We start from the raw sequence: 22,958 nt of genomic DNA on the forward strand, positions 1-22,958 counted from the left end.
CTGTGGTCTCCTAGGGAACTGAGAAAGCAACTGTAAAGAAAAAAAAAAAAAAAAACTTGCAAGCACTCAGAAATCACTTCTGCTCAGAGAGGGAGAAATAGTTCTATCTGGGGCCAGGGCGTCCTGGGCTCACTTGAAGAAACACACAGAAGAATGACTTGCGATGTGACCTTGGGAAAAAAGTGTGTCTTTGGCCCTGCGTGGCCTCCTGCTGCCCCTCTCACCCCAGCCGCAGGACCCTGCTGGACAGAAAGACGCACCACCATCTTGAGACGGACCTGTCATGAAGCTTGGTGCTCTGCTGGGCAGCTGCCAGCCCACTCACATCTCTTTAGGCCTCCCAGAGGACAGCTGCAAGGGACAGGCCAGGGGCACAACTCCCTTGATGGCCCGACTGGCTGGCTGGACCCGCTCCTGTGGGCAGCTGAACAGTCACCCCCCAAAGGTGTCCGCACCCTAATCCCTGTAAATAAGTCCCCTCACGTGGCCAGAAGGCCTTCACAGACGTGCCCCGGAGATGGGGAGAAGATCCTGCCTCATCTGGGGAGGCCCAGAGTAGTCACCAGAGTCTTTCTGAGGGGAGAGAGGGGGACAGTCAAGAGAAGGGTGACATGACCACAAAACTAGAGTCAGAGAGAGATTTGAGGATGCTACACTGAGGACAGGGTCAGTGGCCACCAACGATGGGAAGGGGGGGGCCTCCAGAGGCTGGAAACGCCAGAGAAGCAGACCCCACCCCAACCATCTTCAGAAGGAGCAAAGCCCACACCTTGGCCCCAGCCCTGTGAACCTGACTGTGGATTTCTGATCTCCAGCACTCCCCGATAACCAATGTGTGTTGTTTTAAGGGGCTAAGTGTGGCATAATGTGCTCCAGCAACGGAGAGTGGCTAACCCAGGTCCCCAGGGCCACTGCCGCTCCGCCTGCTGTGTCCCCGCCCGTGGGCCTGCCCTCTCCTGGCTGCTTGGCAGGAGCCTGGCCCGAGAAGGTTCTGAGAAGGTGATTCTTCCTGTGAGTCTTAACAGGCTCTGCCTCGCCCACAGGCAGGAGAGCTACCCACGGGGTGAGATTTCTGGAGCAACAGGAAAACACCTGCCGGCCCACGCCGGAGACTTCTCCCTCCCTGCTCGCTGAGGCCAGAAACTCCTCCAGAGCTCTGCCTTTGCTTCAGTTCCCAAACAGGGACCTCTGGGAAGAGGTCATTCCAAAGGGAGATTTACACAAAGATGTATGTATACAGTCTCCATCAGTAGGTTCCCTGCAAGCTGGTTCCCGAGTAGGGGTGGGTGTCCACACAGGAGAGGGTTTCTGGAAAGGCTCCCGGGGGGATAGGGACTCAACCAACCTCTGGACTCACCTGTCTCTCCTGCCCTCATTGGCCACCCGTCCCCTTTCTCAAATCAGGCCCATTTTCTCTGCAGAGCCAAGTGGTTCCTGGCTCCCTCATCAAGAGATGGGGTCCTCCTCTTTCCAGGTCTGGACTCACTGGCCCCCTTCACACAACACACCACTCTGCGGGGGAAGTGCTGGGAGAGAGACTCTCCCCAGAGGATCTTTTCAGAACTAGGGGACCAAGCCATGGTCCACACTGGCCCCAGGAGAGCCCAGGCCTCCAGAACCCCAAACTGGAGACCATCCCATCTCCTCCAGCCCAGTGCAGCCAGAGGACCTGGAGGGTCTAGTGACAGTGACACACAGCCAATGACACCAGGAGTCTCCAACTAACTGCCCCTGGGCCCGGCCCCAGGAATGAGGGAAGCAGCGTCTGGGAGGAGCAGTGCCTGGGGTCGGTCACCCCATCTTCACGTGCACAGGCTGACGCCCACATGAGGCTTATCTGGGGGCGGGCCCTGGCACCTCAACGCACCCACGGCAGGCTGCTCAGCGGGGAGTCTTCTCTCACGTCACCATACACAGGAGGTGCCCTCACCCAGTGTGCAGAGCCCGCAGGTGAGACCCCGAATGAGTACAAATGAGACTCATTTGTACGCAGCAGATGCCATGGAGAACCCGCCACGGGCGATCAGGAGGGCGAGGAATGTCAGGCACTCCCGCGACGGTCACAGGGATCCACATTTAATGTGAAATATGAACACAAGTACAGCGTGACTGGGCTCACTTAACATACCTTCCGCTACAAGTGAACACGGTCCAATACGCAACTTTGGGGACACAAAGTCACTTCAATACCAGGTCATGAGAAATGCTCCCTTTCACTTTGGTTTGGGACGACAGGCTCGAGGACCGCCACCGAGAACCGGGCCCAGACGTGAGAAAGCAGAGGCGACAGATATGGCCTCCCGAGAAAGGCCCCGTGGGAGAAACCGGATGGCACGGATTGGCACAAAGGGCTGGGCCTGCGCGTACAGAAAGATTTGCAGGATAAACCAAATAACATTGGAAATCATACCTCCGGTAATACTTCTGTAAGAAGCAGAATTACACTACATGTTGTTCACATGCATAGGAGTGGGTAGGAAAATCTGTCGTCGTCGTCGTCGAGGCCGGAGTGGGAGAGCAAAACGTGGACTGGACGAGACAAGTTCGTCGGCAGAGAAACGAATCCACGAGAAGGTTGTGTCTGGGGCGGAGGCGACTCATCAGCTAACAGACCCGGAAGGGAGCCCACCCAGGAAAGACACGCACGCACACGCACAGCAGACGCACTCGCACACCCCCTCCTGCAAATAAATACACACGCACGCACGCACGCTACCATGAGAGCCCCCCGCCCCCGCTGGGCTCGGGCCAGATTCCCCCGCGGGCTCCGCTCCATGTGTGGGATTGTCCCATACAGTGGGTCTGGAGGACACACGGCCCCTTTGGGTGCAGGAGGAGTTCGGCCACCCAGTGCGGACGGCCCGTGCATCCCGCCTCCTGGTGGCAGGAAGACGGAGGCGCCAGGGCTAGAGAGCAGAGCGAATCCACGTGTCTGCCATGGCCGGACAAGAAGGCAGCTGCACTTTCGGACTTTGGCATTGCACGACCTTGACCAGAGAGCTCTGGTTCGCAGGAGACCTCCCTCGAAAACACACCAGGCCAAAGCTTCAGTGAGGTCGCGCCTGGGGCTGTGTGCCAAGTGGGCTCCAGGGTCCTCTTCAATCTCTCCGCATCACTTCCAAGACATGACGAGACCTTTACTGCATCCGTTGGTAACCAAGCTGCCAAGTGGCCCAGAAAGTTCCATTAAGAATCCCAGCATACTATGCTCGGCCATGTAGAGCTCACTGTGTTTCTGAAACAGAACACGAGCATCCTGTAGTCTGTGAACATAGTGAAGGCCTCTGGCCGCATGTGGTGGAGAATGTGGATAATGAGCTCATTCCTGGGGGGGAAGACAGAGCAACAGAGTGTGTCTGTGGCCAGAACTAAAACTTGAAACACCCTCCAGGCCTGGCGGCGACCTTGAGTGCGTGTGGAAGGCCCAAGATACCCAGACTTCCCACAAAGGGTTCAATTCCTGGAAGTCGCTCAGTCTGGCATTAACAGCGAAAACTTCCCAACTATAAACTAAATTTGTGATCTGATTATAAACGGAATAAACCCTAGAGGAGACCTGTAAAGAGGCAGAAAAGAGAGCTATGGCTGACAAAATGCAGAAAGTGGTTTCAAACATTCATTTTCTAGTTTAACCTCAGTAACACAAGGACAGAAGGAGATGGTCCGAGAAGCAAATATGCTGCCAAAAAGCAACTGTTTTCTCTCTCACAAAAGTGAAGTGAACAAGTGAACAGGGTTTACAACTGAAGAGAATAAAGGTGGACTTTGGAGTAAACGGAAAAAAAGGAAAGAGCCTCCATTCTCTGCCCAAATGAAGGTACTGACCCGAACAGTGTCCACAACTGAACCAAGTGTAAATGTTGGCACTGCTCTGATGTGACTTCTAGCATGGGGACATGACCTCTACTGTTGCGGTGTGACCTCTACTGTGGTGGCATGATCTCTACTGTGGCAGTGTGACCTCTACCGTGGTGATGTGACCTTTGACATGGTGGCATGACCTCCAGCATGGTGATGTGACCTTTGGCATGGCGACACAGCCTCCGGCCTGGTGACATGACCTCCGGCGTGGTGATATGACATTCGGCGTGCTCAATGGGGCTCCCAGCATAGTCAGTCCCCCGCCGTGCCTCCCCCGTGGCCCCTCGCCCGGCACCGCCCGCCTCATCTCCACAGCCTGGCCGCTCTGGTGCAGGAGGGAACGGTTTCCCAGGCAGGGTTTCCAGTGGGTTTGGACGGTGGAGCTCCGTGCGGGTCAGTCGCCAGGTTATCCCACACAACAAATGCTTATACTACACACGTGCCTAGGGAGGGGAAGAGGAATCCCAGGGTTTTCTCCAGGCTGTGAGTGAAAGGACCCCCCTGCCTGCCCCCAAAGACACGCTCCCATGGTGGCGCAGTGGAACCCGCCGAGGGAGCTCGGCCTCAGGTCTTCCTCCAGGCGAACGCCTCGTCGGCGAGCACCTGGGCCAGCCTGGTGTTGAAGGGCCCGTAGAAGTCCTGCAGGATCCTCTGGGTGACCGGCCACATGGGCCCCAGGTTCCGGTCCTCGGGACGCCGCGCGTTGGACGCGGGGCTCTTTGTCATCAGGGTCTCCTGTCTCTCCCCCAAGGGCCCTGGAACATAGAAACGCTCCCGTGAGGCCGGAGGCACGGCAGGAAGGAACCCTGCAAAACCCCCAGCCCTGCTTCGTGCTGAGACAGGGGCTCCCCTGAAGCGCTGGGGGATGAAAACTCTCCGGCTGGACCCATCCCAGAGCCGCTGAGGGCAGAACGTAGAAGGGCCCTCGTGAAGAAGCAGGGACTGTCCGGCCGGAGGCTGCACCCCTGCCCTCAGACGTGCGGCGGGAACCGGGGGATGCAGCCTCACCTGAGCCTCCCCTCCTGCTTTCATGGCCACAGAGCCACAAAGGGCTGGCTCTCGTGGCCGTCAGCCTGTCCCTGGATAACTGTCTGGCCCACCTGGCATGGTCCCTGTACTTGGATTTTCCTGCTAACCAGCCTGCCTGAGTTCTGCCAGTATCGTTTCTGCTTCAGGCTGCTGATGCGAAGGGCCTGTGGCTGCGCCATATTTCACCTTGTGTATCATGCTGTACAGTGGCCATGGGGGCCGGGAGGAGGCCACCTGTGTCCAGAGACCCCAGGAGCCGCAAGAGGTCCACCTGCCACAAGCGGACCGGTAGGGAGAGAGGCCCGGGAACAAGCCACCTCTAGCCGCAGTCCTCTAGACCACAGACCTCTCCATGGCTTAACCAACCAGATCACTGCTCAGGCCCCCCGGATTTGGCCAAAATCCTGAGCCTTTACACAGAAAACCCTATTCTAGTGTCCTTGGGATGTGCATAATAGAAGGAACAGAACAGGCCTTTCCTGTCTCAGGGACTAGCTCATCAATGCAGCAGGATCTACCAGGGGTCAAATCAAAGAAAAATGGTTCTGGGCCGTCACAGGGAAAAGTGATCACCTCCCTCATGCCACTAGCTCACCCACGACAGAAGGGCTCCAAGACCAGTGGTGGGCCAACGTACTTCAAGAAATATTCCAACAACAGAATTCCCAGGCCAGATTATTAGATGGGGCCACGGGGCAAGTCCTGGGGAAGAACGTGTGCTCTGCTCTAGATCCTCAACAAGTGGTTCACGGGGGCCACCCACACAGGCAGCACTCCGTGTCCACACTCCCACCCTGCTGGCCATCACCATGGCCAGGAGCAGCTAACCTTCCTAGACGTGCTGCTCAACTACGCGGCCCCAACTCCAGGGGTTCCCAAAAACCTGGGACGATGCAATTAACTGTATATTCCCTCCTCCAAGCCTTGTGGCCTCTGCAAGACTGTTCCAGCCACACACTGACCTCTGACCTGTCCTCAAGGCTCAGCTCACAGACCATGCCTTCCATGAATATTTCCATTCCATCCTTCAGCAGCTGGGACCCCAAGTCACGTGTGTGAACCTACAGCAAGGGTGCTACCCCTCCCCCGCTTCATTCTACCAGTTACTCGATGATCTGAGCTGTGGCTTTCCCGTCTCCCTCTGCTGGACTGAGAGCTCCCCGATGAGAGACCCCTCTCTATCCCAGATGCAGGCCCTGCACTTGGCAAACAGCTACTGAGTTAGCTAGGCCCAGCCTGGTGCACGGAGTCTGCCTGTGACTCAGTGAGCACCTCGGCCGCGTGGGGTGCACGGTCTGTGCCAGCCCCACGCTCTCCCGCATGACATTCCTACCGAGGTTGAGGAACTGGAAGACCCTGTGCATGGTGTACTTGACGTTGGACGCGTGGTCTTCCAGGCGGAGGATGAGAAACTGTTCTTTGTTAAAGACGGCGAGCCAGTCCAGGAGGTACACAGCATACAGACCGACCTGGAGCCTCACCTAGAACCAAAGGAGGAGGCAGGCGTTACAAGAGGGTCCTTCCCCCCTCGCTTTCCCCACAGCACTCAGGCACGGGTATGAGCCAACGCCAAGAGTTATCCAAGTGAACAGCTGCCTTCAAAGGACGGATTTTGAACCCCGAGAGTTCTTGGGTCCTCACGCAGGGTTCTGAGTTCCCCACACAAATGCTTCCTGCTCAGGGCCACACGGAATCCTCACGATGACCCCGTAGCTGGCAGCAGGGCACACTCTGGAGTGAAGGAAGGAAGGAAGGCCGAGGAAGAAAGAGGCCGAGCCCGCACACAGAACGGGCAAACGTTCTCTGCACAGTAACAGGGCGCTCCTGCTCCTACACCGAACACACGATGGCCATGAAAACGCCTCAGGCACAAGCCAGGTGAGGGAAAGGCCGAGCACCTGGGGCCACCCAAACCCCGTGACCAGGTGGCTGTGTGGATGGCCAAACACAGCCTATTCTAGGCAGTCACATGTCCGGGTCCCCATGCGCCTGTGCCTTTGCTCACACCTACCTGGCAAGATTACACACACACTGAAGAATTAACCCTACCCGGAGGGAAGTCTGGCCCCTGTCCTTGGCTCCTGGGAGGTGACCTCTGGGTTACCTAGGATATCCTGCCTGATAAGTATCTTTGCTCGCCTGGGACATCGGGCCACCTGACAGTAAACAGCATGAGTGACGACAGGGGCTCTTGGCGACACAGGATCAGTCTGACCTGTGGTAGGGGCTGGACAGTAAAGATAGTAGGTGACTGTGCCCCAGGACACAGTGTGGCCATCGAGGCTTGGCTGGGCTTCCCTGGCTGGAATGCTTGGTGTAGACCATGTGCTTCTTCCCTGCACGGGTTTTAATGGGTACCCCTCCCTGCTGTAACCACGAGTCCCCGTCTTCAGTGTGCCTGTGATTCCTTCCTGGGACTGAACCCCAGAAGTGGTTTTGGGGACCCCCGACTTACATCAGAAAGGAGAGCAGTCTTGGCACACTCCCGTGACCTTCACAGTTGCGGAGGGAACAGCCCTCTCCCCCTCCACCCTGCCGCCCCTTCTTCCTCCCGCCTCCCCAAGTCCTCCGGACCCTGCTCCACTTCCTGTCTACTGCTCTGCCTCGGCGACCTTCCCAACTGTTTCCCTCCATGGCCTCTGCCTTGCCTCACGCCAGCTGCCCCGATCAGGCCCCACGGTCACGGCCTCCTCACTGATGCTCCCATCTAGTCTCCCAGCACCCAGCCCTCAGCTGCCACCAGTGAAAACTGTCCCCACGCCCTGCCCTCCCACCCACAGTCCCAGCGTGGCAAGCTCTTGGTCTGGCTTGTGCTCAGCCCCCAGCCGGCCCCTCTGGGCCTTGGCTCCCGAAGCTGAAGGCCCAGGCTCCTCCATCATCCCTGCTGCACGAGGCCGGCCGGGCTCCGGCTGACTCGATTCCTCTCCCACTATTCTTCTCCCACTTTGTTATTTTTCCAATCCTGTGGGAGGATGCAGAGGAAGAACAGTGAGAGGGGATAAGCTGTCTCCAAAACCCATTAGGTACCGCCAGCTCCCAGGATGTCGCTTCCTTGTGCGCCAGCCTGTAACAAAGACCCCAAGCTGGGCCAAAGCCAGAGAGAACCTGAGTGTGTGCCAGCCTCAGAGATCCTGTGTGCGTCGCCTCCAACACAGACAAACCATTATGAGCAGGTCTTCTCGAGTCGTCGGCCTCCTAGAGCATTTCCACTTTCTGTCAGGCCCATGGCCAATCCCCCTCAGGGAGGACCGGCCTCACAAGGGTCATCTCTTCCAGAGAACCTACCTTTGGGACCTGAGAACTTTCTAGAATGAAAGAAGCTGGTGTTTGCGACAAGGTGGGGCCCTGTAGCATCACCCGGAACCCACACCTGACCTGGCCACATGTGACAGACTATTTCTCGGCAAGCCTGCTTGTGGCCATCGGGGCAGAGCCCGCACAGCCGCTCCCGGGAGGAGTCTTCCCTCACAGGCGGCAAAGGCCCTGGCGGGGGAGGTGGCTCTGCAGGGGAAGGGAGGTGCGCTGGCTCCCGCAGCAGCAGGTTCCCTGGTCCCCTAGACATGCCCCTCTTCGGGCCGCCCCGCCCCCTTGCCACTCCAGGGAAGCCCTGGCCGCCCGAGTGACACATTCTGGTTCACACGGCATCACCACTACAACAGGACGCCATTAAGACACACCTAGGACAGGCCCCCTCAGAGTTCTTCTTCGCCTTTTCCCCCAGAGGCCAGAGAATCAAAACGGAATGAAGATAAAAAGGGTATTTAGAAGTGTCTGACAGGTTTAAAATGACAAAATCTCGGAATGCCTGGGTGGCTCAGTTGGTTAAGCCTCTGCCTTCGGCTTAGTTCTTGATCCCAGGGTCCTGGGATCGAGTCCCACATCGGACTCCTTGCTCAGCGGGGAGCCTGCTTCTCTCTCTGCCTCTGCCTGCCTCTCCACCAGCTTGTGCTCTCTCGCACGCGCGCTCGCTCTCTCTCTGACACATAAATAAATAAAATCTTTTTTTAAAAATGACAAAATCTCAGAACTAAGAAAAGGCTTGGAGGTGCTCTGCCCAGCCAACTCTTGATGGAGAAAGGGAAGCCCAGGGAGGGGTAGGGGTCTGCTGAGGTCAGCTGGGAGCACCCACCAGCAGGAGGAGCTGGTGCCAGGGTCCCCGCCACCAGGGCTTTTCCCTCACATGGGGACAGAGCCAAGGAGAGGTGGATACAGGCTCTTCCCAGACAGGCACTATGCCAAGCCTCTCCATTCCCCATCAGGGGTTCAGGTGGGACGCCCCACCCAGCCCATCTGCCATCCGCTAGTGGCGAAAACTCCTCGCTTGTTCACTCGTTCATTCTGCAAATAGTCACGTGCACACGGCACGCCAGGTGGCCCACGAGCCAATGGAGACATGCTGCTATGTCACCAACATGGGCCCTGGCTGCCTGGAGCCCGGACCTCGCGGGGGAGGTGGAGCTGAGCTGCTGAAGAAACCAATGTCTGGAGCCACCAGCCCTTCCTGCAGGAGCTGGCCAGGGGCTAAAGAGTAAGGCCAGTCTGCGACCCGTGACGCCCGCCACCCCTGTCCTGTCTACCCATCCTGTCCCTGGGCATCTCTCTCTGACCGCTAAGCCACCACCTCGTCATCCTCAGCAAAACTGAGACTAAGCGCAAAAGGTCAGTTTAGACCTTGGGAGCTAACCAGCTAAGGTAGAAACGCCATGAGTCTGAAAGGCCACAGGACCTGGGACGAACATGAGGCCTGTTACCAGCTCTAAGTGCCTTCCCTTTCTCCATCAGTGTCTGGGAGCCTCAGTGTCCTCATCTGTAAAATGGGCACAGATTTCAGGGCAGCGTGGAGGGTAGAACATGGAGTACCACGAGAGCTCAAGAGGGTGCCTGGTGCAGCGTCGGGAGTGAACAAAGGTTGGATCCCGCCGTCCTGTTCTCCCCGGCAAGGGTGCCGAGGGGATGGAGGCCCGGCCAGCTCCGGGGGACACAGAGTGCCCGGCGGCACGGATGTCCATTCTTTTCACCACGTTTAGGTCAGATGTTCACTACTCCATGAGAGACACACAACATGGAGCCCCTGGAATGAGCCCCGTCCCCAGGAAGGAGCCCCACCCGGCCCTGCCTGGCCTTGCCCTTCCAAAGCCAGCCAGCGCAAGCGCTTCCTCATCCAAGGCCGGGAGGGAAAGCCCACACCGAGGCCTCCCTTTCAGAGTGTCTGCGGGATCACCTCCTGAAGACAGAGCCCAGTAGTCACACTGCCAGGGATGTGGGAGAGCAAGACCTCAGCGGGTAAAAGAGACAATAAGAGCGGGAACACGCGTTAATGGCAGCAGCTCTATGCGTGTGACAAAATCCAAGTCTTCCGGCCATCGGTCCGCACTGAAGCCAGCGACGACGGCAGATAAGACGGCTGGGCCTGCCGAGGCCCGTTCTCCCAACCTCTCCAGCCCCGTCGTTAATGCCTCACTAGGATCCGCGCTGACAGTCACAGACACAGTTCCTGGCGGCCCCTCACCTGATGGTTTCTTGAGTTGTTTTTCCCTCCCTGCTTCCGCATACTTGACATTCTACGATACAATAATGAAACCAAGAATCCACCCGGGCTGGGGCTTCGCTTCCCGGCCTGCACTTCTGCCGCTGCCAGGCCGTGCAGCCCCCATGGGCCTCTCTTTGTTCCAAAGGACTGGACTCTGAGTAACCAGTCTGTCTCTTGACAAGCGTGCTACACAGCTCTGGGAGAGGATGGTTCGAGCACCTCTCTGAACCATGCTAGCTGGGTAAGTCACCTCAGCTCGCCCCATCCTGCCTCGTGCCCTCCCTCTCTTCCAGGCCGTGCCCTGGCTCGGGTTTCCTCCAGCACCGGGCACGGTACTAAGCACGGGATGGGCACCCAAGATATGCCTTTGGAGACGAATCGAGCCTCAGCTGTAAGTGAGGCCAGTCCCCATTTCATGCCACACCCTTGAATTTTTAGGAAATATCTCCAGAAAATGGCTCTTCTGTCCAGCAGGCCCTGCATGGATGACCCTTACGGTCATAAATAATCATGATTAAAAAGCAACAGCTAAGGGTCAGAGCCATTTTGAAGCAAAAACTGTACTTGGCACCTCAGCCAGAAAACACACGGTTTCCCCCTCTGATCTCACCGGTTCATCCAATCCACCTACACATCTTTTCCACTATCCCTCCTAATTGCTTCTAGAAACCTCCATTTTTTCATACCCTGCCTCCGCCACCAATTCTCTTCCAAAAATCCCATCCCTCCCCACCCTGGCCTCCCTGCCTCTGGGAGACAATCCCCCTCCCACCCCTGGGGACCCAGGACACCGGGCATATTTCTCAAATGCAAAACTGCTACAGCAATCCTGGCCTTAGGCCCTCCCTGGGGACCTTCTCCCTCAGGATGTGTCCAGACTTCCAAGGTTCACCAGGTTCCTGGGGATGCAGGCTCATGCTTCCCTTTTCCCATCACCCCACCATCCACACAACCACATACTGTGGCGGCTGCAGCAAACACCCTCCAAGCTCACCCCTCGGCCTTTGTACAGCCTGCTCCCCTCTCCTGCACATCTATCTCCATGTCCCTGGACGACTCATCCTTTAGACCTCAGCTCAAACATTACCTCTCCTGGGAAGCCCCCCTGATACTCTGTGTCCCGATAGCCTCTGCTCCTACCCCAGCCTCTATGTCACTCACCCAGGACCTGGCGACACACCTGTCCTGCCACAGCTGCAGTCCCAGCCCAGGTGCCAGCCCAGACCCAGCAAGACGACGAATGCGCGTGAAGGATGGCGGAACAGAATACGCTGCCTGAAATATGCCACTTTGGTATCAGGATTATTTTGAGCTGAAGGCAACTAAGAAACACAGATATAAGAACTCTCTGCCTTCACCCTGTTGGCCTACAAGCAGTACATTAACTTGCAAGGGGGCCCTTCCCCCCTCTCCACCAGGGTGGACCAAAGTTTGTCACTGGAGACAACTCTGGACCTCTGCCAGCCTTCAGACAGCACTAAGGATCTGACATGACAAACCTCACTAAAGCTTGCCCTTACCAGCCATTACCTCCCTCATACGTTTATTTGCCTTTCCACGATTTGCTGCCCTAGAAATTCAAAGTCCTTTTCCTGTTAAGCAACCGTATTACTCCGTTTTACGAGGAAGCCACTGAGTCTCAGAGAAGCTCAAACACCTGTTCAGAGTCACACAGCTAATAAACACCCAGGCTGGGAACTGCACCGTCTGACTCCACAGGCCACTCCTCTACCCTACACCCCTGGCCAGATTCTGTGCAGATCTGTGCCCTTGTGTGCAGCTCCTCTGACAAACTAAAAACTCCGGCAGGAGCGCGTCAATCCAACTGGCAACATTTTAAAGCACCAGAGCCATCCACCACTGGAGAATGTGCTCCAGGCCATCTGAGAGCGGGTCCCCGTGTCGCCAATCCTAATCGCACAGTGCATTTTCTGAGCCTCACTATATGGTAATCTTCCTAAATGCACCCTCATTCCCGCAGAGGGAGGAGAGAGTATTGTACTGGGGAGATCAGCAGAGAAGGACACCTGGTGCCCGCTCGAAGGGCCCATCCCTTTTACAGTTTTTACGTCCGCGTATTTGCCTGTGCATTAGCCACTGCTCAGAGGCACGGGGAGAGGCATCTGCACATTCAAACACTTCTCTGTGTCTCTGTGCTCCCGTCCCAGCCACCATGCCGCCTGCATGATAAGCACCGGGGCGCCTGTGCTCCCGGGGGGGGCTTCCAGGATACGCACAGGCATGGCATTGTTGAGCGTGTTGTTGTAGACGCAGGCACGCAAGGAATAATCGAGCATGCAATTTTCAAACAGCTGCAGAGCTTCTGTCACTTTTTCATGGAAGTCATCGGCAGATTTATTCGAACTTGCGAAGTAGAGATAGTCAGAGTACAACCTGTGAATAAAATAAAGAGATATTTTTACCGCCCAGGACTGGGAAATCACGCTCCTTGCGTGACAATGACAATCAACATGCAATCACATGACCTCATCGCGTGCATCAGGACCCTGCCACTTCTCGTTGTTCCCTTGCAGATAGGCCACCTTCCTGTACCCTCTCACACCTCCTCATCCCTGCCAGGGCCACCCAGGCTCTCCTGGACCCAGACTCGTCTATGCTGGCCCCAAATAAGCCACTGGTACTTTATTCTTTCCAGCCTCTTTTTTTTTTTTTTTTAAGATTTTATATATTTATTTGACAGAGAGAGACACACCAAGAGAGGGGAACACAAGCAGGGGGAGTGGGAGAGGGAGAAGCAGGCCTCCCGCTGAGCAGGGAGCCCGATGCAGTGCTCGATCCCAGGACCCTGGGACCACGACCTGAGCTGAAGGCAGATGCTTAAGGACGGAGACACCCAGGCGCCCTCTTTCCAGCCTCTTGAGTGTGCAGCCCTGCTTTGCCTGTCCCAGTGAGCTTAGAAACTGTACGAGAGCGAAGACAGGCCCTGGAAATGTTATGCTCCTCCCGTTCTCTCTCTCCTCCATCTGAAGCAACGAGAGCATCTGTCGCTTTTACATTACAGTTCCTCGTGAAACTCCTGCCCATTCCACAGACGTTCCAAACATTAAAAAAAAAAAAAATTATGAGATGTTATCTTTCTAGATTGTTAGGGACCTATTTTTTAACACAATATAAAAACACTCGCACACGTGCATGTAGTCACCGTAACCCTGCTTGTCCAAGTTCACGGGTCCGTTCACATGGATCCCTCCTCACAGACGTGCCGTGTCTTCCTATGGACCTGGCGGTGCCGCTCCTTGACCGAGCTTTCCTGGGGCTCCTCTAAACCTCTTCCCAGCTAGGTCTCACCTTGTAGATGACCACGTCCACTCCTGAATTGCCCAATTTCAGCAAGAATCCAGCGAGGTTGGTTTAGCCAAAATTCCCCGCCCTCTGATATCTGATCATGCTCTGATATCTGATCACCCTCACTGGGTGGTGGGTTCCTGAACCCCCACTGACACTCAGGAGATGTCTGGTCCCCCCAGCCCACCTTCAGCCAGAATCCTGCTAGGTTGGGTTGGTCAAAGCACTGACCTTCTTACCCTGATGCATCCTCAGTAATTTCCAAAGCCCCGACCCCTCCTCCTTGGCTATAAGTCCCCACTTTCCCCTGTTGTGCCTGAGCTGTCCCCACGCTGTGTGCCGACCCCCCACACCTGGCCCGGAATAAAGCCCGCCTTCCAGCTTTGACCAAGTGGCAGGATAAGGGTCTGCTCGCTCGCTCGCTCACTCTTTCCTTCCAACCTTCCTTCCTTCAGTACATCCTCTGCAAATATACTTTACTGGACTCTGCATTACAGACAGATTTTTTTTAAGCACGGGGGTTTTTCTTTTCTTACATCACATGAACAACCAGCAAGACGAGATGAGTTACAGCAGCATAATAAACACAGCCCCCGTGGGACGTCCTCCTGCCCAGTGTCTCCAGCGGCCGTAACTGGGAGTCCTGCTCCCCAAAGGGGACCTTCGTTATCGCTGCTGAAATACCCTGCCGGAAGTTTCTTGTGCTACTCAAGCACATATCCACACATTTTATATTTCTGAAAACACACAAGGCGTCAGATTGCATCTGATGGAGTCAGGTCACAGACCTACCACGGTGGCACTTTTCCAGTTGCCTCTTCAAAGGATTCCAAGCACCCACAGCAGCGGGCGAGACGGGACACGGCAGCCAGACAGAACCGGGATCTCACGTCACCCAGTAACTCCTTTCTTTAACGGAACTGGGTTATGAATGCCCACACCTTTTCCTGTTCTGCTTGCCAAGAGGCTAAGCTCTTCATCTTTTTGTTTTTCAAAAATCCCTTCTTCATTTCTGCCTGGTGCCTTTCCGATGCCTGCTCCGACGGGACCTCCCGGCCGCACCCTCCCCTCACACACCATCCTCGGCCTGCTTGTGGGAACGCGGGGCTGACGCGGGGCGGCCCCCTAGCTCCAAGGACTCAAGTTCTCCCTCCTGGGATGCCATACTTCCTACCCCCCGACTTCTCCAACATGGATGCACTCATGCCCGTGGAGGCAAGTCAGTGCCTCTTCCTCTGTACCGAGTGTCTGAGCTGCACACATCTGTCCACACATCTGTCCTGCCCACCACTCCCCACGCTAGGGCCTGACCCTGGAACGCAGCACACCCACTGGTCGGAAACCACAGGACCCCACGGCAGCTGCAAATGTTCCTCCTGCGCCCCTCCCTCTGACAGGAGGGTACGCAGATGTACCGACAATAAGCGTGGCTTCGTGGGGACCGGAGCTTCTCACCTTGGCCATTTGGCACGAGGCCTTTGACACGACCCTTTAGAATCCACCCACAGCCAGTGTCCCCAGAGGACACCTGTGAGAAGTCTGGAGATGCCTGGGATCTGCCCACAGATGGCCTAGAATCGACACACACCCCGGAATGGGAGTTTCGCAGACTTTCACCTGTTTGGTTAAATTCTTCAAAAGGCCCTGCTTCCAGATCATCATTAGTGATGCTCGGTGACTGGTGAGTTCCTGCCCCACAGCTCCGTGCCCATCCGAGCACATCATGCAGGATGATACTACATCCATCCATTACAGTGTCCCCCAACGCCACCTGTCTGTCCGTCGCAGCACCCACTGCTGGAGGCCGGTCATAGTCTTAACCTCAAGGCTGATGGGTAAATGCCCAAATCAGATTTGCACGGACCTCAAAGAGCAATTCAGTTGTACCTGCCACATGTGCCGCGTGGCCGTGAGTCTGACGGGATGCCCTTCCCGGCTCACACCTTTTATATCAGTCCCACTGACATTACAGCCTAGGCCAAGAAACTCTGTCCAGGAAAAGTACAGACACCTTTGAAACTGTCATCAAAATCTGCGTTTAATAGGAAATCCAAGACCAAAGTTCTTCCCCAGGACTCCTACAGGACTACCCCCATTCTTTAGGGGAACCAGAATTCTATCGCATAAATTGCTATCTAAAAACTCAACCACTGGGTCAAGCTTTCCATATGAAGAGTTGATTCTGTAGTTATAACGTTTCTTGTGGACGTTTGGCTCATGAATAAAACAAGAACCCTGAAACCTGCCTCAATTTTAAACACCAAGTAACTTCATGAAGAATCTGCTGATTCCATACAATTCTTTAGAGATCAGGAAGTAATCGCAGGGCGCAGACTGGAACGTGCCTGATGTTCCAACCAGGCCAGGCCAGCCCTGGGAGGGAGAGGACTACGGGTTTTCATGTTTGAGGTGAGGTGAAATGAACTCAGGACCCCCGCTTCTGGGAGTCAGGGTCAAAGCCTATCACAACCAGGCCAGGCTTACTTTCTCAGTAGAGCAGAGGGGGGCTGCCCTGGTCCCTCAGACTCTCCAGGAACCCCAGATCTGCCCACAGAATGTGCTCAGGATTCCCTGGAGCCCACACGCGTGCCAGGATGGATATCTATAAGCCGACATCCTTCACGCTCCACTTTGCCAAAAACATCTGAGCAGAGACTTTATTCATCACAAGGAATGGCCATCCCTCCTATGTGGATTCTGTAGATCCCCCAAAATACATCCCCAGTACCTGTGAATGGGATCTTATTTGGAAATAGGGTCTTTGCAAACAAGATTATGTTGAAGATCCTGAGATGAGACCATCGTGGATACAGGGTGTGTTGTAAACCCAGTGACTAGTGTCCTGACAAAGGAGAAAGAGATACCAGGGAGAAGGCCACATGAAGATGGAGGGAGAGGATGGTGTGATACCACAAGCTGGGGACCACCCAGGGCTGTGAGCCACCAGCAGCAGCTGGACACAGGCCTGGGACAGTCCCTTCCGCAGAAGCTCCAGAAGGACACTACCCTGCTGACACCTGGCCTTTAGACAGCTAGCCTTGGGTTGCTTGAAGCCACCAGCTTTATGGGAATTTGTTGCAATAGGCCCAGGCAATGCATGCAGGTCCTAACCTCCCATTGCCAGGAAGACGGAGGGGTCATTTCTGCCAGCACCCCTCTCCTGCCCTGAGACCCTGGCAGAGTCCTGAGCGTGCAGCTGGATGGGGGCACAGGTCACTTTCCCACAGAGATGCAAGAAGGAAGGCAGAGGAAAAGCACGAGCTCTCACTCTCAGGGGAGCTCTGTTTACACCCCTGAGGAATGAGACTCATGCTTCACAAGAACAGAAGCAATACTAAAAGCAATGATTTCCTTGTAGCTACTCTTGGGGGAGAAAGGACCAGGTAGTGACCAAGGATGACTGAAAGCCACTTGGATAGTTTAAAGCCATTAAGAAAAATGCTGTAAAGGGCAGCAAATGTATCAAGAAAAAGGATCCAAAAGCTGGAGCAGGCACAGTCAGGTAACAAGAAATAAATCTCAACATCCACATTCTGGTCTTTCAAGTCAACCGTAGAACGATAACGTAGGGGGAGAAGCCAACGGGGAAAACACACAGCAGGTGTAAGCTGACCTAAGCTCGTAATGAATCACCACAGAGCTGCCCGGACACTTATGCAAATCTCAGGATGCATTAACCAAGGTATGGCATGGAGAATGAGGAAGGGTGTCACTCTGCTCCTCCTGGCTGGTCGGGACCCCAAAGGATGCTTGCCTGCTTCAGTGCTAGGTACCGAATTGGGGGTGGGGAGGAGCTGTTCCATCCGAAGAAGCAAGACTCAGAAGGAAGAATAGGTTTCAAAGGCTACAAGGCTGTCTGGGGCGGGAAGCAGACCTGAACGCTGCTCCTGAAGGACTACCTGACCAGTGGGTAGAAGGTTCGGGAACTGGTTTGAGGCAAGGGAAAAAGTCTCCAGCTGGGACAGTCCAGCGTGAAGTGAGTGGCCCCGGCCCAGGGGCAGTCAAGGCTGGTGGGGCTGCGGGAGAGCCGGCTGACCCTGCCGCCCAGCCAGCCTCCCGCGGCTTAGGGGCTGCCAAGCCCCCTTTTGCTGAACCACCTCGTTTTCTTCCTCAACCATTCCAAACAGATGGGTGTTACATTTGGCCAGGACTGTTTCCAAGAACAATTCCCAATGTAAGTCCAAATACATTCCACGCCTTCTGTGCTAGGCTTATTTGAAAAGGCTGCTAGGCGTGGGGTTCAGCCCCCACTAAGGGAATTGGCCCTCGTGGAGGTGCGCTTAGCTCCTGCCTGGGCAGTATGGGGGTCCTGGGAGCCAGCACCGCTGCGAGGGGGAGTAGGGGAGAATGTGTGTGCGGTGGGGGGAGAGGGCTCCCTCAACCTGGTGCCTCTGGAAGGGACCACGTCTCTCTCAGGGGGACAGATGAGAGGCCATCGGGGCCACAACTGAAGGCTCCACCATTTAAGATCGAGACGGTGACACCAAGGCCAGCAGTCATTTCTTCAACGACACTGACAGGGTGTCACTCCGAACCTATGTGAGCAGAGGTGGGGGGACCGAGCGCCACAACAACGGGGGCAGCCCCTACTCTGCGGGCTGGTCTTGTGGGCCAGGCTCGCATGAGAGCTGTGGCCTTCAGCTGCCTCCATCCTCATGGCTTCCATCCCTGGTCTGGCCGCCCCTCACCAGGCCCTGAACTGGGCACTACGTGCACATCCTCGTTCTGTGTTCATGACCTGCACGCACCCCCCCCCACCCCTGGATACAAGCTGAGTGTCCTCACCCTGTCTCTGGAGGAGAAGACTGGCTTTGGGAGAGACCAGGGAGCCTTGCAGGGTTACGCAGCCCCAGCCCCTGGCCTCAGAGTTTAGGGATGGAGCCAAACCAATAGCTGATGAGAGCAGGGTGCGAGCCACCGGAGCCAGAGGGTTTGGGGTTTTATTTTGATGTTCTGAATGTCAGAAGTACACGGGGATTCGGAATGCTGAGAAAAAGTTAGTAAGTGGCAGCAAACAGAAAAGCAATCACGACGCGTCACAGAGCCGCAAACAAACAAATGCTCGGGATCAACACGATGAGCTTCGCTGCCCTGGGAAAGCCGACGTGGTTATGGAGCACCACCCTGGGCATCCGGAAAATGACAGCAGCGACAAACAGGTGTTCAGGTATTTGCTAGAATCTCAGAGCTCCCGGAGTGACCTCTGGGCACCTGCATAAGCGGACAGTCCTTGGCTGCAGCAACAGCTCATTGGATTTTAAGGGTTTTAGCTCTTCAATGACGACGTGCTTGTCGGTCAGCCTCCCTGAGACCAGGAGACCCAGGCAGGTTCCAGCTCCAATGTCTCTAGTTCAGGGAGGCTGGTTTGTTCTCCTTTTGTCATGGTTTTGTTTGTACCATTTTAAAATGGAGAAGTAATCCACACACCAACAATTCAGTCATTTTTAGCAGACACACACAGCTGCACAAGCCCCACCAGCCAATTCCAGAAGACCCGCACCACCCCCCGAAAGTCGCTGTCGGTTTTAACCTGCCAGTGCCCAGGGAGGCTCACAGGAGAGGTCACGGCGATCCCAGGCCCACAAGGCACAGGGAAGTTTCGACTGCATCAGCTGTGTCTAGAGAGCCCGCGCGGTGTCATCCCTCCCAGCTACTGCTCCACGCACCAGACATCTGGGAGAGCTGGGCTGTGAGAAATGACTGGGGGCAGACCCCGAGGTGGGGGGCGGTGGGGAGCAGCTGATGGCTCCTGGGGGGCGAGGCTCAGCGCAGGCTCTCCTGGCCCAGACGTCGCTGTGCACCCAGAGACCCCGCCAGCCAGCTTCTCAATGACACACATGGGAACGGCCCTAGTTCCTCAGCCAGGAGCCCCCAAAACAAGGGCACGCTCTCGTCCTCCGCTTCAGCCCCCGACCCCGGGACATCTCCGCCTTTCTGCAGCCACCTGAAGGGTGATTACAAAAATGAAACCCAGAGCGTCCCTTCATCATTCTCCATTTGCCGTCATCCACATTCAAATCAATAAGTTCCTGACCTCTGATATGGTGCCATCAATAATGGTTACGTATATTTTTCCTACAGGGAAATAAAGGCCATTTAACGTGGCCGGGAAGGAGGCCCTTCTGTCTCACTGAATCATAAGCTGTGACTTTCCTATCATGAGGAACAACCAAGCTGGACTGACCAGGCCGGCTCCCTTGGAGGAGAAGTCGAGAGTCACCCGAAGCCGTACACATGGGTGACACCGCTGAGGCTCATTTTCTGCCAGAGAAGAACATCCAGGCTTGGGCCTAACGTGTCCACGTGGGCGCAGCACCTCCAGCCCATGGGGCTCATGTTGGGGCTGGGTCATCCCTTCCCCTTGAGCAGGAGTAGGGTTCTGGGTTCACCTTTGTTTCTTCTAGAGCATCCAGTCATGGGTCCTTGGTCAACGTTCATGGAACCAAGCGTAGAACCTCTCAGAGATGAGATCAGAAATCCCCTTGGTCTACGAGCCCGGCATGGTTCACAAAGCACTTTCACACAGTTTCCTGGTGATCCTGACAGCAGGTGTCTCTGGCAAGGAAGAAAAGGAAGCACCCAGGATCGCTGGGCTACCCCTGGTTAAAGCAGCGGCCAAGTCAGGCCTGGATCCCAGGCTGGGGGACCCCACCACGGAGCACGGCCATGCCCCTCCAAACAGCTTTAACTTGCCAACCTCACAAATCCAAGGTTCCTGAAGTGACCTGGCAGTCCGGGAGTGGACTGAGCAGCCTTCCCCGCACTGTCCTGGCCGGCTCACCCTTCCCGCTCTGTTGGCAGAGGCTGACTCCCTGGCCCTGGGGTGGCCCCCAGTTCAGCCCTATGAGCATGACCTCACACCACTTTTAAGGCTCATTAAAGACATGCCAATGACACCCAGACAGACAGCTTCTGAGACGCAAAATGCCTCAAATTTCCAGGGAACAGGCCACTGAGAGACACTCTAGTCTCCTGCAGATGGCCGCTGATCCTTCATCCTCCCGGGTCTTAAAGACAAAGGTGAGAGCAAGAGCCGGAGGAGGGAGGCAGAGCGTGGAATCGATCTGCGGCCTCATGACCTCTACGCTCCGTGGCTTCCACCCCCCGCCCCACAACCACAACTCGAGCCCTTGCCCAGAGTTCTCCAAATTTCCCTTTAAGATCATGGATGTTGGGCGCCTGGGTGGCTCAGTCAGTTAAGCATCTGCCTTCGGCTCAGGTCACGATCCCAGGGTCCTGGGATGGAGCCCCCTGTGGATCTTGCTTTTCCCTCTCCCTCTACCTGCCCCTCCCCGTTTGCACTCACTCTCTCTCGCTATCTCTCTGTCAAATGAATAAATAAAATCTTAAAAAAAAAAAAAAAAAGGTCACAGATGTTACTAACTGATCCATCCCTGCTAGGGAACAACCAGCCCTCTAATCCTGGCACAAACACGTGCTAGAGAGCCCGTCACGGGACGCCAGGGAGCCAGCTCCCCTCTCCCACTGCAGGGAGTGTCCACGACATGACATCAGTGCTTCCAGGGACGCAGAGACGGTGAGCCTTTCGGAGAAGATTTTCAGCACAGGCTGAACTACGAGAGAAATTCCTGCCGTGGGTAAGAGGTCTGCAGCAACTCAGAAGCCTGGGTGGGCGCGGCTTCCTATCATCTGAGTTCGATGTCGCCCTTTGGATGGGTATCCTGATCTCGCCGGTGTGGAGTCCACGCTTAGCCAACCAGGAAGACGGGGCTCCTTATGGCTCACAGAGCCTTGCCGAAGTGGGGAGTCATCCTGCTGTTGGCTCATGGTCCCATCCCATGCAGCGCCTGCCATCAGCGGGAAAGACCTGCCCCATGCGGGCCTCCCCGGGGCAGAGGGTAAACAGTGGCTGCTGCACCGGAGAGGCCTCAGCGGCGCCATCTCAGAAGGGCGGTCCCAGCCACATGGCTCCTGATGGCATCAGGGAGACCTCTGTGCGACTGCACCACGGCCCACCCCTTCACGCTGTCGGCACCCACCCCCACCCGGCTTGTCCCACGACAGGCCCCATAAACCTCCTACACACACAGCTGTCTCCACCTCTGCGTCCCAAGGACCAGCCTCTGATAGGGAAGACAGCTCGAGTCCTCAGTCAAACTGACAGGGGCTCAACCCCAGCCTGGTCACTACTAACCAGGTGACCGCAGGTAGGCAACCGAGCCCCACCGCCCACACACTGGCTTGCCAAGTGCAAATGAGGCAATACCTGAACAAGGCTTAGCACAGAGGCAGCCTGGAGTTAATGCCAAGGTCACTTAATGAGGGCTGTCCCCACCCCTTCCATTAGACACGGGCTCTGGGAGGCCAGACAAGGATTTTGCCCTCCAGTGGTGGTCTCACTGCCAGCCCTTCAAAGGTGTCCAATAACTGTGTATAGTGAGCAGATGCACACTCGCTCACATCACTGTTAGTATTTACTCCACTGTGACCTAGTCGTAACAGCTACCAATTACACAATGCTTTGCATTTCCAGCCTGTTTAAATACGTTACATATATTAAGTGACTCTTACAACCCTAAGAGCAGGACGATTTCCCCCCATATCACCAAGAAGGAAATGAGACACAGAGAGGTCAAGTAGCTGCCCCAAGGTCAGTGGCAGAGCTGGGACCATCTGGTCCCCCAAGGCTATGATTCTATCAAGGTGACCCTGGTTTGCCACTTATTATCCATACGTCCTACCACCCACTTTGCAGATGGAGTAAAATCCATGAAACCAGGATTCCTGTCCAAAGGCTTAGCATTGCTCGTTACTTTGTCCGAATGACCAAGTGCGTGCAAACAGATACACTGTATTAAGTGCTTCACTCCCTCCCTTCCACGTGCATCATCATAGATTAATTACTGACCCAGCCCAGTAGATTGTTAAAAAGTCAGTTTCTACAAGCAGATGAAGAAAACAATGCCCCAGGAGTCAAGGTTCAAGGTGCCCAGGTCAAAATCAAGTTCTCGTTCTTAACTGAGCTCGGTTCTCCTTCCCGATTTGACCATCATCATAAAACGTGAGCAGCACCCAGCATCCTGCGCTGGTCACTGCCCTCCCCGGCAGTAAGACGATGCACAGACTTAAACCCAAAATACAGACACAGTAAAATCCTTAACAGATGGCGTGTGACCCCACTCCAAGTGTCCCCTGAATGAACTGTGTCAGCACCTTCCAGCCATTTGTCCCGGTGAATGACGGTGGCCTCTGAATTACGAGGCTAACTCTG

At 55.6% G+C, this 22,958-nt stretch overlaps 1 protein-coding gene across 2 annotated transcripts in view; it reads right to left on the minus strand.

Annotated features, from left to right (window-relative positions):
- Positions 1-1,998: 1,998 nt before the first annotated feature.
- CHST15 (carbohydrate sulfotransferase 15) overlaps positions 1,999-22,958 on the minus strand; it is a 75,873-nt gene continuing 54,913 nt past the window's right edge. For both annotated transcript variants that reach the window (XM_047702517.1, XM_047702516.1), the window contains exons 6-8: positions 12,658-12,814; positions 6,224-6,371; positions 1,999-4,616 (exon numbers count right to left, since the gene is read on the minus strand). In XM_047702517.1, coding sequence (XP_047558473.1) covers positions 4,426-4,616; positions 6,224-6,371; positions 12,658-12,814 — 496 coding nt within the window. In that variant the 3' untranslated portion in view covers positions 1,999-4,425. The remainder of the gene's footprint in view (positions 4,617-6,223; positions 6,372-12,657; positions 12,815-22,958) is intronic.

This window comes from Lutra lutra, chromosome 14, assembly GCF_902655055.1.
Source record: "Lutra lutra chromosome 14, mLutLut1.2, whole genome shotgun sequence".
NCBI classification, from domain to species: Eukaryota; Metazoa; Chordata; class Mammalia; order Carnivora; family Mustelidae; genus Lutra; species Lutra lutra.